Source organism: Triticum urartu, chromosome 5A, assembly GCF_056163025.1.
Source record: "Triticum urartu cultivar PI428250 chromosome 5A, HENAU_Tu73, whole genome shotgun sequence".
NCBI classification, from domain to species: domain Eukaryota; kingdom Viridiplantae; phylum Streptophyta; class Magnoliopsida; order Poales; family Poaceae; genus Triticum; species Triticum urartu.
The window spans coordinates 566491811-566504102 of NC_141877.1; the positions used below are offsets into that span (position 1 = coordinate 566491811).

Genomic DNA, 12292 nt, shown 5'->3' on the forward strand with positions numbered 1-12292 from the left:
GAGGGAGTAACTACTATTTGATAGACAGGACATTTCCCAATTAAAGCGCAATCACCACAATAAACCTCTTATTTCGCAAGCAAAAAAATGTGTTTTTCCAGTTTTGTTAAAAATGTTTTTTTTCTTGCGAATACCACTATGAAAGGAACAAGCATTGGTCCTTTGTTTTAGAAAAGCCCCTCTAGCACCCCACATGGCTATTCGAGAAATTTTGGCATTCGAGTTTTTATGGAAAAGAAAACCTCCCGAATACCACTCTGCCTTCCTTGTGCCACCTCCTCACGGATGCCATCGTCACCGGTTCGCTCCACGCTGCCTTCTAACATCATAACCTGAACCAGACTTAAAAGTTGGTACACTGTAGTACTGTATTTCTTAGACGAGAAACTCAAACCCAAGTTTTCTCTTGCGGACAGAAATACTCAACCCATGTTTTTCTTCAATGAAAAAAAACACTCAACTTGAATGCATTTGCTCACCGCCTCATACCCAAGACAGGTTGCCTTGAGGACCAACGGAATGGAACAAAATCCAGAGGTTTCCTTTCCTCCCCTGAACAAATACAAATCTCAGCTTCAGTGGTATTGTATACATATATACGTTGATACGCTATACGAAATCTTATTCAAATTTATAGAATGATAAAGTTTCAATTCGCCCCCGGTGATGGTAAATAACACAGTATCAAACACATGGCTCAGAACAAATCCAACCAGAAGGCAGATGATAAGACGGCTGAAAGTCTGACGCACTTGCGGAAGCTCTGTGGAGAATCTTTCTGGGGGCACAGTGCATCCAATACCGTCAACAGACAATGGTGTCAGTTAACTGTCAGGGGTTGATGAACCTAACCTTGCAGAAATCATTTCTTCGGGTTATTTCTCGTCCGTTTCCTTGGTCTAGAAAGCAGCTTAAGCATGTTATCGGTCAGGTCGAGCGGGGAGTCGTCACCCTCATCCTGGAGCTTCGTACCGGACGTTTGTGTCAACCATCCCAGCGCTTCTATCGCGGCGTCCCTCTCCGCGACCTGCTTGTTCCTCTTCGGCTTCCCGACGAACTGCATCCCTTTGAACTCCACCATGGCCCTGAACTCGTTGGTCTTGAGGTGCTTTGTCTTGTACTTTGGAGGCGTGTGGCCTGCCCTCATCAGCAAGGTCTGCAGCAGGCTCTTTGGGTTCATACCATCCTTTATGATGTTGCTTTTGCCGTCTTCGTTGTCCCGAAGCCTAGCTCTGCTCGTTTCTCGGCCGAACACAAACCTTCCTTCACATAGGTCGCCCGCAGCAAGCTCTTGTGCAGCAAATAAAATGTATTTGCCTTCCTTGTGAATGTCAAAGGTTGGGTCTTCAAGCTGGATTTGGGAAAATTGCCACATTACAAGCACAATTAGTATACACACCAGACATGGTAGACAATAAATAAGTAAATTGGATACTCAACAACTTTGCTTTTAATTTCTTACTGGTGACACGTATATTATAGAGTAACACATGCTTTATATTCAGAGGTAACAACATGATAAATAGTATAATCACTTTCCCTTGTTAGCTACTCGAAACGGCAGAGGATTGTAATTTGGTACCTAAAGTATCACCAATGTTTATTTTACTTATTATTTGCTGACTCATATAGAATATCTTGTGAGATGAAAATTTGTATAACGCCTTCCAAATTAATTGGCTGCAGCACTTTACCTTCTTCTGTACAAGTTTATCAAGTTCCTCTTTAAGTTGCAAGTAGCACTCTGACAGGCTGGGATCCATAAATAGATCAATGTAACCATCAAGCATCTTCAAATGCCCAGCCTATAAGACAAGTTAGAAGGCATAGATCAGTGCAGCAAAAAAATGCAAAATACAAAGACAAAGCATTTGACAGAATACTCAACATACCGCGCTTCCTTTTGTAACAGCACCACCAAATAAGATCAGTATGGAATCTGATACTCCAGTTGAATCACGGATGAAGACAGCATTTACCTTCACCTTCTCACCAAAGACCAGCCATGGATAAGGGATGGTCTGGTACTTAGCATTCACGGAGTTCTGAACAAACCTTAATGTCAGAGTACTCAGATATCAACATGTCTGAAAAATGATGTATTAAACGGGGCATTGGACATGAGCATTTCAGGACGCTCCTGTATGCACTTACAGCATAAACAAGAACTTGGCCGTCATCCATGGTCTTGAAGGACATGGAGTTTTCCCTATGCTGCAAAGGAATGCTAAAAATTAATTGAAATGTCTTCCATGTAATGCAAATGCAATGGAAATTGTTGGCGGCTGTTTACCACAACAGATGATATCCCAGGAAAAAGTCCAGAACAAATTACACCACGAACTAATGATTGATTATGGCTCAAACTATTATTTGTATTTGCATCAGAGTCTATCAAACCGGCGTCCTTTAAGATATAGCTGAATTGCTTTCGAAGAGAATGAATGGCTTGTAGTGTTTGAGCAGAAAGGAAATTCCTCCAACAGTACTCATAACCAGATCCTTCCCTCTCAGCATCCTTCCATCCTTCATAAGCTCGTACAAGGGCCATATGATCACTATAATCTTTCGCTGAGAATCTTGATTTTGCAGTTCCTGCCAACTAATAAAAATGACAGAACTGTAAGGTAAGCCTTCTTAGCTGAATGAAAAAACTAAGGCTTGGGAATGAACGGAACAGAGTCAATGCATAGCTAACAGCCACCGTGTGTACGACTGTACGTATTGGTGGTATTTAGATCTTCCTAACTTTTATCACAAAATTCATGGGTAAGAGAATCATTTCAAAACTAAAACTAGTAATTAAGATATAGTCAGACAGTGGAAATTAAAGTCATACATCTTTCTTGTCCTGTGGCAACAGGAAAGGATCCCGGGCACTCAATCCAGCAACCACAGTAAGTATAGGGTCAATGCAACGGAAAACTGCACCCATTATAAGCATCTTCCCCAACTTCGGATCAACTGGAAGCATGGAGAGGTATCTTCCTACAAAGTTGAATATGTTTCAGTGCCAACATTTCTGTAGAGTTTGGAAGAAATCAGAATATAAGGCATACCTAGATCAGTAAGGTTCTCGTTCTCATCTAATGATCCGATCATCTTCAGGAATTCCACTGCATTTTGGACCTACATATTTATCATGTGGTCAGAACACAAAAATGAAAAGGATAAAACTGAACCCTTTACTGCCTACTTAAAACAATAACTCATAGAGTTATAAGCCGTGTAAGAGCCCAACAAATGTCAAAAGTACCAAGATAGAACTAAATCATGTAGACGCAAAGGCAAAGAGAGAAAGGGAATATCCAAATGCTTAATTATGATTTCAAAACATACGGCTCGTGGTTCTGGAGGCTGCAAAGCAGCTGATAGAAACTCCCCAATGCTGTCAACCTGCAAACTTTTTATCTGCAAACATAGTGAATTCAAAGGAGTCCTAAGAAGCTCTGGAAGCTGGTACTCTGCAAATGCATCATATACACATCGGGGGTAGAGATGATAGCATTCTCCAGGTTGGACACGACCAGCTCTGCCCCTCCTCTGCATGAAGATATTGGGGGAAAACATGAGAATTGTAGCAAAGAACGATGATTTGTAAACAAAAGTATTGACTATTGAGTGTGATCATATCGCCCAACCAAAGACTGTTACGGTCAAGATAGGTTCACTGTTATACAAAAAAATATTCATTGCTAGAAAATTTCTTGCTTGTAACCAACGATAAGTATATATTGACCACCGAAGCAGAATAAAAGGATGCTTTGACTAAAACAACTTCATGAGAGGAACGGGAACATTGACGTGCTTGTTGAGGAATACATTATTATTAACCAAGCAAAAGAAAATAATAGGGTTCTGCTAAGAAGATAGGCCTTTTGACTTGATATAAACCAATGGGCTAAATTTCTTCAAGTTATGACCACAAATGACCAGAAACCCCATATTAAGGCAAATCCTATAAACATGGTAAATAGCTGACAAAGAGACGGTCAAACATAATAACACAAAGATACAGAACTCGCAAAGACAAGAGTCTCACTGGTCAACATATAACATACAGAAGGGAAGCATTACTTTGAGCTATGGAAAGAAGCTGGTGGTGAACGTGGGTCCAAGTACGTGACATTTACCAAAGATTGAGTCGAAGAGAAAGTGCTGGTGACTAAGAGACTGAAAAATTGAAGATAAGGATTACCTGACGGGAAGAAGCCTTTGAAATCCATGAGGGGAGCAAGCAGGGAGTGTTGTTTAGAGCATCGTATGTGGTTTCCTTTGCTTTTCCACAATCCATGACGAAAACGATGTCATTTATGGTAATACTTGCCTCTGCCATGTTAGTGGCAAGTACTACCTTCCGAACATTAGGAGGTGCCTTGTCAAATATTAGCCTCTGCGGAAAAACATAATATTAAATATAGATGTGAATGGCAAATAATTATACGATGCACACAGGATGCTACGGATATAATGGTATATGCCCATCAATGAACTACTAAACAAGGTGAATCTGTGTATATAAGATGCAATTACACAATAGAAGAGGTATCTCAGATCCAGCAACACAATTAGCATCACAAAGCAATCTCATTTCAATAAGAAATGCAAAATTAGGATCAATTACCTGCTCAGAGGTAGCCATGGAACCATGGCATGCAAGCAGTAACACTCTATTTGGGTCGCCTAGCAACGGATGCGCTTTTAGTTGATCCTTCAAAGAGCTAATGTCATCCCATCCGGTCATAAAAACTAAAACTGCACCAGCTCGCTCTTTGCGACATATGTGGCACAGAACAGCCTCTATGAGATTAAACCCTATGCAATCAGGATTCCAGTTTGCCAGAGAATCACGTGTCCTTGAGCCATAGGTTTCAAAGTTCGAATTTTGAAGGGCATCCTGCATAGTACAATAACAATATCTGAAGAATGTTGAGGAATAATTGCAGTCATTAATCTCTATATAGAACAAGTACCTCGACAAGTGTAGTAATTTGATTTTTCCTTTTTCTTGGTAATAGCTGTCTCTGAGTCTTCCACACTTTATCTTGGCCGTAATCGTCAAGTTGATTACTTGCTGTCATCTTATAGCCTGTCCTCTCTAATATGTCTTCCAGAAAATGCGCCCTCACTGGATGTGTGAATCCCTGAATTCAAGGCAAGAATGCAATGGATGCAAGATCACTTACACAGTTATACCAGAGGTACACAAGCTGGCAGATGAGCATTATGTATATAGAGTAACATAATTTACATTTGAAAAAATAACAACTCACAGGAATGTGGATAGTTGGCGCTCCTCCGAAATAACTTGAGAACAGTTCCGCATTTAAAGTAGCACTCATCAATATCAACCTTAGATCGCGGCGCCGTGACAATAGGTCCTTTAGAACGATCAATAAGAAATCTGACAGACCAAAGCAATAATAATTTATTTACTGTCATGAGTTAAATGGGGAACAAAACTATCATAAGGGCAAATAATAAGGTCTTGAGACACAACCTTCATTCATCCCTCTTTCATGTATTTCATCAACAAATACATGAGATACTCCATTTAAGTTTCGGTCACTCAGCAATCGTCTTAGTAAAATACCACTGGTGCAGAAAAGTAAATGTGTATCTTTTCCTCTAATTCCCTCCAATCGAACTTTGTAGCCAACCTATTAAAAAAGCTAGTGTTGTATGCCAAAAATTACAATGGATATGGGCTACAATAACAAAGGTAGCAAATCGGAAGTTCCATCTTACTGATTCACCAAGGTTTTCTCCTCTTTCGGTGGATACTCTTTCTGCAACAGCCATTGCAGATATTCTTCGTGGCTGTGTACAGATTATGTTACAAAAGGCCCCTCGACCAGATTCTATCTCTGACTCCAACACAAATTGAGGCAACTGTGTTGTTTTTCCACACCCTGTCTCCCCAGAAATAACTATAACCTGGCAAGCACAGGAATAGTCAGATAAATAGAAGGACAGAAGGGAATTGCAAGACATTTTTCCACTGAGTGCACAAATCTCATAAGTTCCTCCCAGACAAGTGTACCTGATTACGTGCAATGGCTGCTAGAAGCCTTTCCTTCTCCTTGTATGCTGGGAGTGATTTCCGAAATTCTACCATCTTAGCGCCTTCAGGTGATTCCTGTTATTACAAGCAGATAAAAGCTTCATCCAATATTTCCATGAATCAGAAGCTCGCGTACAGACATATAAATGAAAATATAAGAAATGGCTCAGAAGGAATTTGTAAATCATGCCTTTGTTTCTTCCCTCTAACATAAATTAAGCTGTATGCTATAAAGAACAGAAATAAAGCTATGCGGCATTCAGATACTGTTTGGATTTTATCATACCTGCCAACTTCTTTGAAAATTGCGCATCCTAAGACTCTTCCTCTGAAGGATCTTCTCCATAACCGACTCGTCGAGCAGAGGATCCTGCTTCTCATCCAAGTTCACATGCTCAGCTTTCTCAGAACCACTCTCTGACTTGCCACCGTCTTTATTAAATGGCAAGAGCGAACGGTCAAGGTGCTCCTGCACAAATCCTTCAACCCTCCTCTGCAAGCTTAGCGGGATCACCACCTGTTTGTTTCGATGCACAGCAAACACATACACACCATTCAAATCAAATGCATTTGCAATAAGAGAACGATGTGCGATCTTGCCATTGGATTGCATGGACTCGCCTCTCTTTGCGGGCGCTTGTCGTCCAGGTCCGGCCTGTAGTTCGGCAGCGGGACCTTGCTCGCAACAATAACCTTCCCATACAGCTCACTGTCCTCCCACAGAGGCAGCACCGCCCGAAAGATTCATCAACATTTCTGTGACTGCTTATGAAATTAAGAACTGGGGGTAGGTGAAATTACAGTACAGAACCTGTAGAGCCCCATCCTCTTGGCGAGGTTGGCGATCTGGTCATAGTCCCGGCGGTCCCTCCGGTCCCTGGAGATGATCTCCTGCTCCTCCGCATTGCGCTGCAGCATGCTCAGCTTCCACCTCCACTCGTCGATGTTCGCCACCGACGACGACGGCTGCGGTTAGCATTCGGTGTGAGAGGCAGCGGATGAGACGAAGAAAAGGGAGGAAGATTTTTTTTTCTGCGAGCAGCATAGATAAGATGTGCGGCCCGGCGGGAGTGGAGTATACCCGGTGGTCCTCGTACTCGTGGTCGTACTCGTCGTCGGAGAACTGCTCGACGGCGCGGCCCCCGCTGTAGTCGCAGAAGGGCCGTCGGAAGAAGGCATCCAGGCGGCGCGGGAGGAGGAGGAGAGCAGCGAGAGGGATCGGCGGCGGCCGGCTGAGTGGGCCAGGGAGTGGGACGAGGAGGATGCCCAGCCCGCGCCGCAAGACGCGGCGCATGCTACTGTTGGCTGGTTGGTTGGGCTCTACTGCTGCGGCGGCGCGGGCATGACCAGAGGAGGGAGATGGATGGGGGGAGTGAGGCGACGCCGGCGTCGGGGAAGGGGGGAGGAGGCGGCGGCTTGGCTCCCACCGTTCAAGCTTGGGCTGGTCCTTCTGTGATACCACGGGGCTGCCTTACTGGGCCATAAGAATGGCGGCCTTCGGTTCTTTACGGCTCGACTGTGAAAATGGGCCTGTGCATCATTCTTCTGGAAGAAAAAAAAACTCGTTCCGGACCGTTCGCAGCTCCTGCCCGGATCAACCAACACCTCTCTCTCTTCGACTCAAAAAAAAAACCTCTCTCTTCTTCCACTAAAAAAACATCTCTCTTCTCATTAAAAAAACAATCCTCTCGGTTTCTTATAAAAAACAAAAACCTCTCCCAAATTGTCCGACACATTTAGCCATCCAACGACGGTCACCATAATTGTCTGAACCGGTCATGTCATCCGAAATCCCCAAAATCAGCACCAAACTGGAGGAGGTTTGCGACAGTCTGGACGCCCGCCATGTCAGACTCCGACACCCCGGCCAACCTGAAAACCCTATCCAAAGATCTCATTCTTTCACTCCATCCACCCCCCATGTGCTTTATATTCATGCTCCCGGACTCCGACATCGTTGTTTTACCACTTCGAACGTTGCCAAGGCCTTGTCGAACTTGTGCTGCTCCACCCAAGCGGCCGCCCAACTTTGCCTACGCCGTCGTTCCACCCACAATCCAGTTGCCTCCCAGGTAGCCCCAATCCATTACGGACACCACACCCGGCGAGTGTTCGGCCAAAGGCATAGAAGAAAAAAAATCAACGCTCTCGTTGTTTACTTTGAAGCAAACACGGTGAATTCGGACGAGGATTGCTTCTACGCCGAGTTCATGGATTCGTCGAATGGTGATCAAACGACGATGATGAAGACGATTCTTAAAGACAAATAGTATGCAACGGAGCATGCTCTCAACTTCAAGGGTTCAGGCCTCCTTTGGTTTGGAGGAATTTCATAGGAATTCTAGAGGATAGAATTCTTATAGGATTTTTTCCTTTAGAGCCCTTTGGTTCATAGGAATGGATTTCTATTCCTACATAGGATTGGTTCCTATCCTCCACATTTCGTAGGAAAATAAAAATGAGCCTAGACTCAATGGAAAAATTACTTTGGTGTCAACCAAATGACATCTCGTTTCCTATTCCTACTCATAGGATTTGAGATACATGTCATCTCATTTCCTACAAAATTCATATTCCTACGTTAATCCTATCCTATGAACCAAAAGAGGCCTCGACACTGGGACATATGATGTTGTATGACAACTACTTTCAAACGCACTTACCGAGGTGTCAGGGCCTATGATGATTACTTTAAAATTGAAGAAGGATGTCATTAGAAACATTGGGTTCCTCTGGTTACCACAAGTGCACGACTATTATGTGGCTGCTTTTCTATGACACGGTTGCAAATTTGTGGGATGAGTACTTCCGGATGTCTAAAACCACATGTCTCTAAGCCATGATCAGATTTGCTACCATAGAGGTAAAGGTGTTTGGACCAGAGTTCTTGAAAGAACCAAATGTCACATACATAGCAAGGCTCATGGCACTTAGAGAATCAAGTGGGTTCCCGGGTGTGCTCGGAACACTAGATTGCATGCACTAAGAATGGAAGAACTATCCATATGCTCAATGGGAGAAATATCAGGGCCATTGCAAAAAAACACCATCGTTCTTGAAACAGTTGCATCTCAAAGACCTATGTATTTGGCACTCTTTTCTTTGACATGCCTAGGTCTCATAATGCATCAACGTGTTGTTGGGGAACGTAGTAATTTCAAAAAAATTCCTACGCACACGCAAGATCATGGTGATGCATAGCAACGAGAGGGGAGAGTGTTGTCCACGTACCCTCGTAGACCGAAAGCGGAAGCGTTAGCACAACGCGGTTGATGTAGTCGTACGTCTTCACGATCCGACCGATCAAGTACCGAACGTACGGCACCTCCGAGTTCAGCAGACGTTCAGCCCGATGACGACCCTCGAACTCTGATCCAGCCGAGTGTTGAGGGAGAGTTTCGTCAGCACGACGGCGTGGTGACGATGTTGATGTTCTACCGACGCAGGGCTTCACCTAAGCACCGCTACAGTATTATCGAGGTGAACTATGGTGGAGGGGGGCACCGCACACGGCTAAGAGATCAATGATCAATTGTTGTGTCTTTGGGGTGCCCCCTGCCCCCGTATATAAAGGAGTGGAGGAGGGGGAGGGCCGGCCCTCTCTATGGCGCGCCCTAGGGGAGTCCTACTCCCACCGGGAGTAGGATTCCCCCTTTCCTAGTAGAACTAGGAGCCCTTCCTTTTTTTGAGAAGAAACTAGGAGCCCTTCCAAGTAGTAGGAGTAGGAGGGAAGGAAAGGGAAGGGAAAAGGAGAAGGAAGGAAGGAAGGGGGCGCCCCCCTCCCTAGTCCAATTCGGACCAGCCCATGGGGAGGGGTGCAGCCACCTTTTGAGGCCTTTCTCTCCTTTCTCGTATGGCCCATTAAGGCCCAATACGAATTCCTGTAACTCCCCGGTACTCCCGAAAATACCCGAATCACTCGGAACCTTTCCGATGTCCGAATATAGTCGTCCAATATATCGATCTTTACGTCTCAACCATTTTAAGACTCCTCGTCATGTCCCCGATCTCATCCGGGACTCCGAACTCCTTCAGTACATCAAACACATAAACTCATAATATAATCGTCATCGAACTTTAAGCGTGCGGACCCTACGGGTTCGAGAACTATGTAGACATGACCGAGACACGTCTCCGGTCAATAACCAATAGCGAAACCTGGATGCTCATATTGGCTCCTACATATTTATGAAGATCTTTATCGGTCAAACCGCATAACAACATACGGTGTTCCCTTTGTCATCGGTATGTTACTTGCCCGAGATTCGATCGTCGGTGACGGTGTCCTGGACTAGGGGGTACTCACCATGTCGTCTCCCGATCTATTAGATTGGGCCGAGGACCCCCGTGGCCGTATACTCATGGGCCAGTTCGGACGGCTACCGCATACAAGGAAGATTCCACAAGACTTGGCGATCAAGACAAGGACTTCTCCCCACCGGCGTATTCGGCTAGGACTCTTGTTATCCTAGGCCTCCGGTGCATTAGATAAACCGAGGCCAGGCTAGTTGATAGAGATACAACTCCATACACAACAATCATACCATAGGCTAACTTCTAGGGTTTAGCCTCCTTGATCTCGTGGTAGATCTACTCTTGTACTACCCATATCATCAATATTAATCAAGCAGGAGTAGGGTTTTACCTCCATCGAGAGGGCCCGAACCTGGGTAAAAAACATCGTGTCCCTTGTCTCCTGTTACCATCCGGCCTAGACGCACAGTTCGGGACCCCCTACCCGAGATCCGCCGGTTTTGACACGACAGTCAGTATCTCAATACCTAGTTCAATCTCGTTACCGGCAAGTCTCTTTACTCATTCCGTAATACATCATCCCGCAACTAACTCATTAGTTGCAATGCTTGCAAGGCTTAAGTGATGTGCATTACCGAGAGGGCCCAGAGATACCTCTCCGACAATCGGAGTGACAAATCCTAATCTCAAAATACGCCAACCCAACAAGTACCTTTGGAGACACCTGTAGAGCACCTTTATAATCACCCAGTTACGTTGTGACGTTTGGTAGCACACAAAGTGTTCCTCCGGTAAACGGGAGTTGCATAATTTCATAGTCATAGGAACATGTATAAGTCATGAAGAAAGCAATAGCAACATACTAAACGATCGGGTGCTAAGCTAACGGAATGGGTCATGTCAATCACATCATTCTCCTAATGATGTGACCCCGTTAATCAAATGACAACTCATGTCTATGGTTAGGAAACATAACCATCTTTGATCAACGAGCTAGTCAAGTAGAGGCATACTAGTGACAATCTGTTTGTCTATGTATTCACACATGTATTATGTTTCCGGTTAATACAATTCTAGCATGAATAATAAACATTTATCATGATATAAGGAAATAAATAATAACTTTATTATTGCCTCTAGGGTATATTTCCTTCAGTCTCCCACTTGCACTAGAGTCAATAATCTAGTTCACATCGCCATGTGATTTAATACCAATAGTTCACATCACCATGTGATTAACACTCATAGTTCACATCGACATGTGACCAACACCCAAAGGGTTTACTATAGTCAATAATCTAGTTCACATCGCTATGTGATTAACACCCAAAGAGTACTAAGGTGTGATCATGTTTTGCTTGTGAGAGAAGTTTAGTCAACGGGTCTGCCACATTCAGATCCGTAAGTATTTTGCAAATTTCTATGTCAACAATGCTCTGCACGGAGCTACTCTAGCGAATTGCTCCCACTTTCAATATGTATCCAGATTGAGATTTAGAGTCATCTGGATCAGTGTCAAAATTTGCATCGACGTAACCCTTTACGACAAACCTTTTGTCACCTCCATAATCGAGAAACATATCCTTATTCCACTAAGGATAATTTTGACCAATGTCCAGTGATCTACTCCTAGATCACTATTGTACTCCCTTACCAAACTCAGGGCAGGGTATACAATAGGTCTGGTACACAACATGGCATACTTTATAGAACCTATGGCTGAGGCATAGGGAATGACTTTCATTCTCTCTCTATCTTCTATCGTGGTCAGGTTTTGAGTCTTACTCAACTTCACACCTTGTAACACAGGCAAGAACTCCTTCTTTGACTATTTCATTTTGAACTACTTCAAAATCTTGTCAAGGTATGTACTCATTGAAAAACTTATCAAGCGTCTTGATCTATCTCTATAGATCTTTATGCTCAATATGTAAGCAGCTTCACCGAGGTCTTTCTTTGAAAAACTCCTTTCAA

General features: G+C 43.8%; 1 protein-coding gene across 1 annotated transcript; it reads right to left on the bottom strand.

Moving 5' to 3' along the window:
• Positions 1-445: 445 nt before the first annotated feature.
• ABO6 (DEA(D/H)-box RNA helicase family protein) lies at positions 446-7514 on the bottom strand. Its single transcript, XM_048675833.2, has 19 exons — positions 7146-7514; positions 6876-7030; positions 6686-6773; positions 6351-6581; positions 6044-6139; positions 5749-5937; positions 5501-5660; positions 5274-5404; positions 4974-5144; positions 4625-4897; positions 4199-4393; positions 3340-3543; positions 3060-3129; positions 2840-2988; positions 2294-2602; positions 2155-2214; positions 1893-2045; positions 1695-1805; positions 446-1351 (listed from the first exon to the last, which is right to left on the bottom strand). Exons 1-19 carry the CDS (start codon positions 7356-7358, stop codon positions 863-865), a joined length of 3447 nt encoding a protein of 1148 aa, XP_048531790.1. The 5' UTR covers positions 7359-7514; the 3' UTR covers positions 446-862.
• Positions 7515-12292: the final 4778 nt, after the last annotated feature.

Bases quoted from the DNA above. Each gene is read 5' to 3' on its own strand.
- ABO6 (XM_048675833.2), bottom strand. From the start codon at position 7,358: ATGCGCCGCGTCTTGCGGCGCGGGCTGGGCATCCTCCTCGTCCCACTC. The intron at 2,989-3,059 runs GTATGCCTTATA...TCAACTTTGTAG, and splicing joins CGAGAACCTTACTGATCTAG to GAAGATACCTCTCCATGCTT. The intron at 1,806-1,892 runs GTATGTTGAGTA...CTTGTCTTATAG, and splicing joins CTGTTACAAAAGGAAGCGCG to GCTGGGCATTTGAAGATGCT.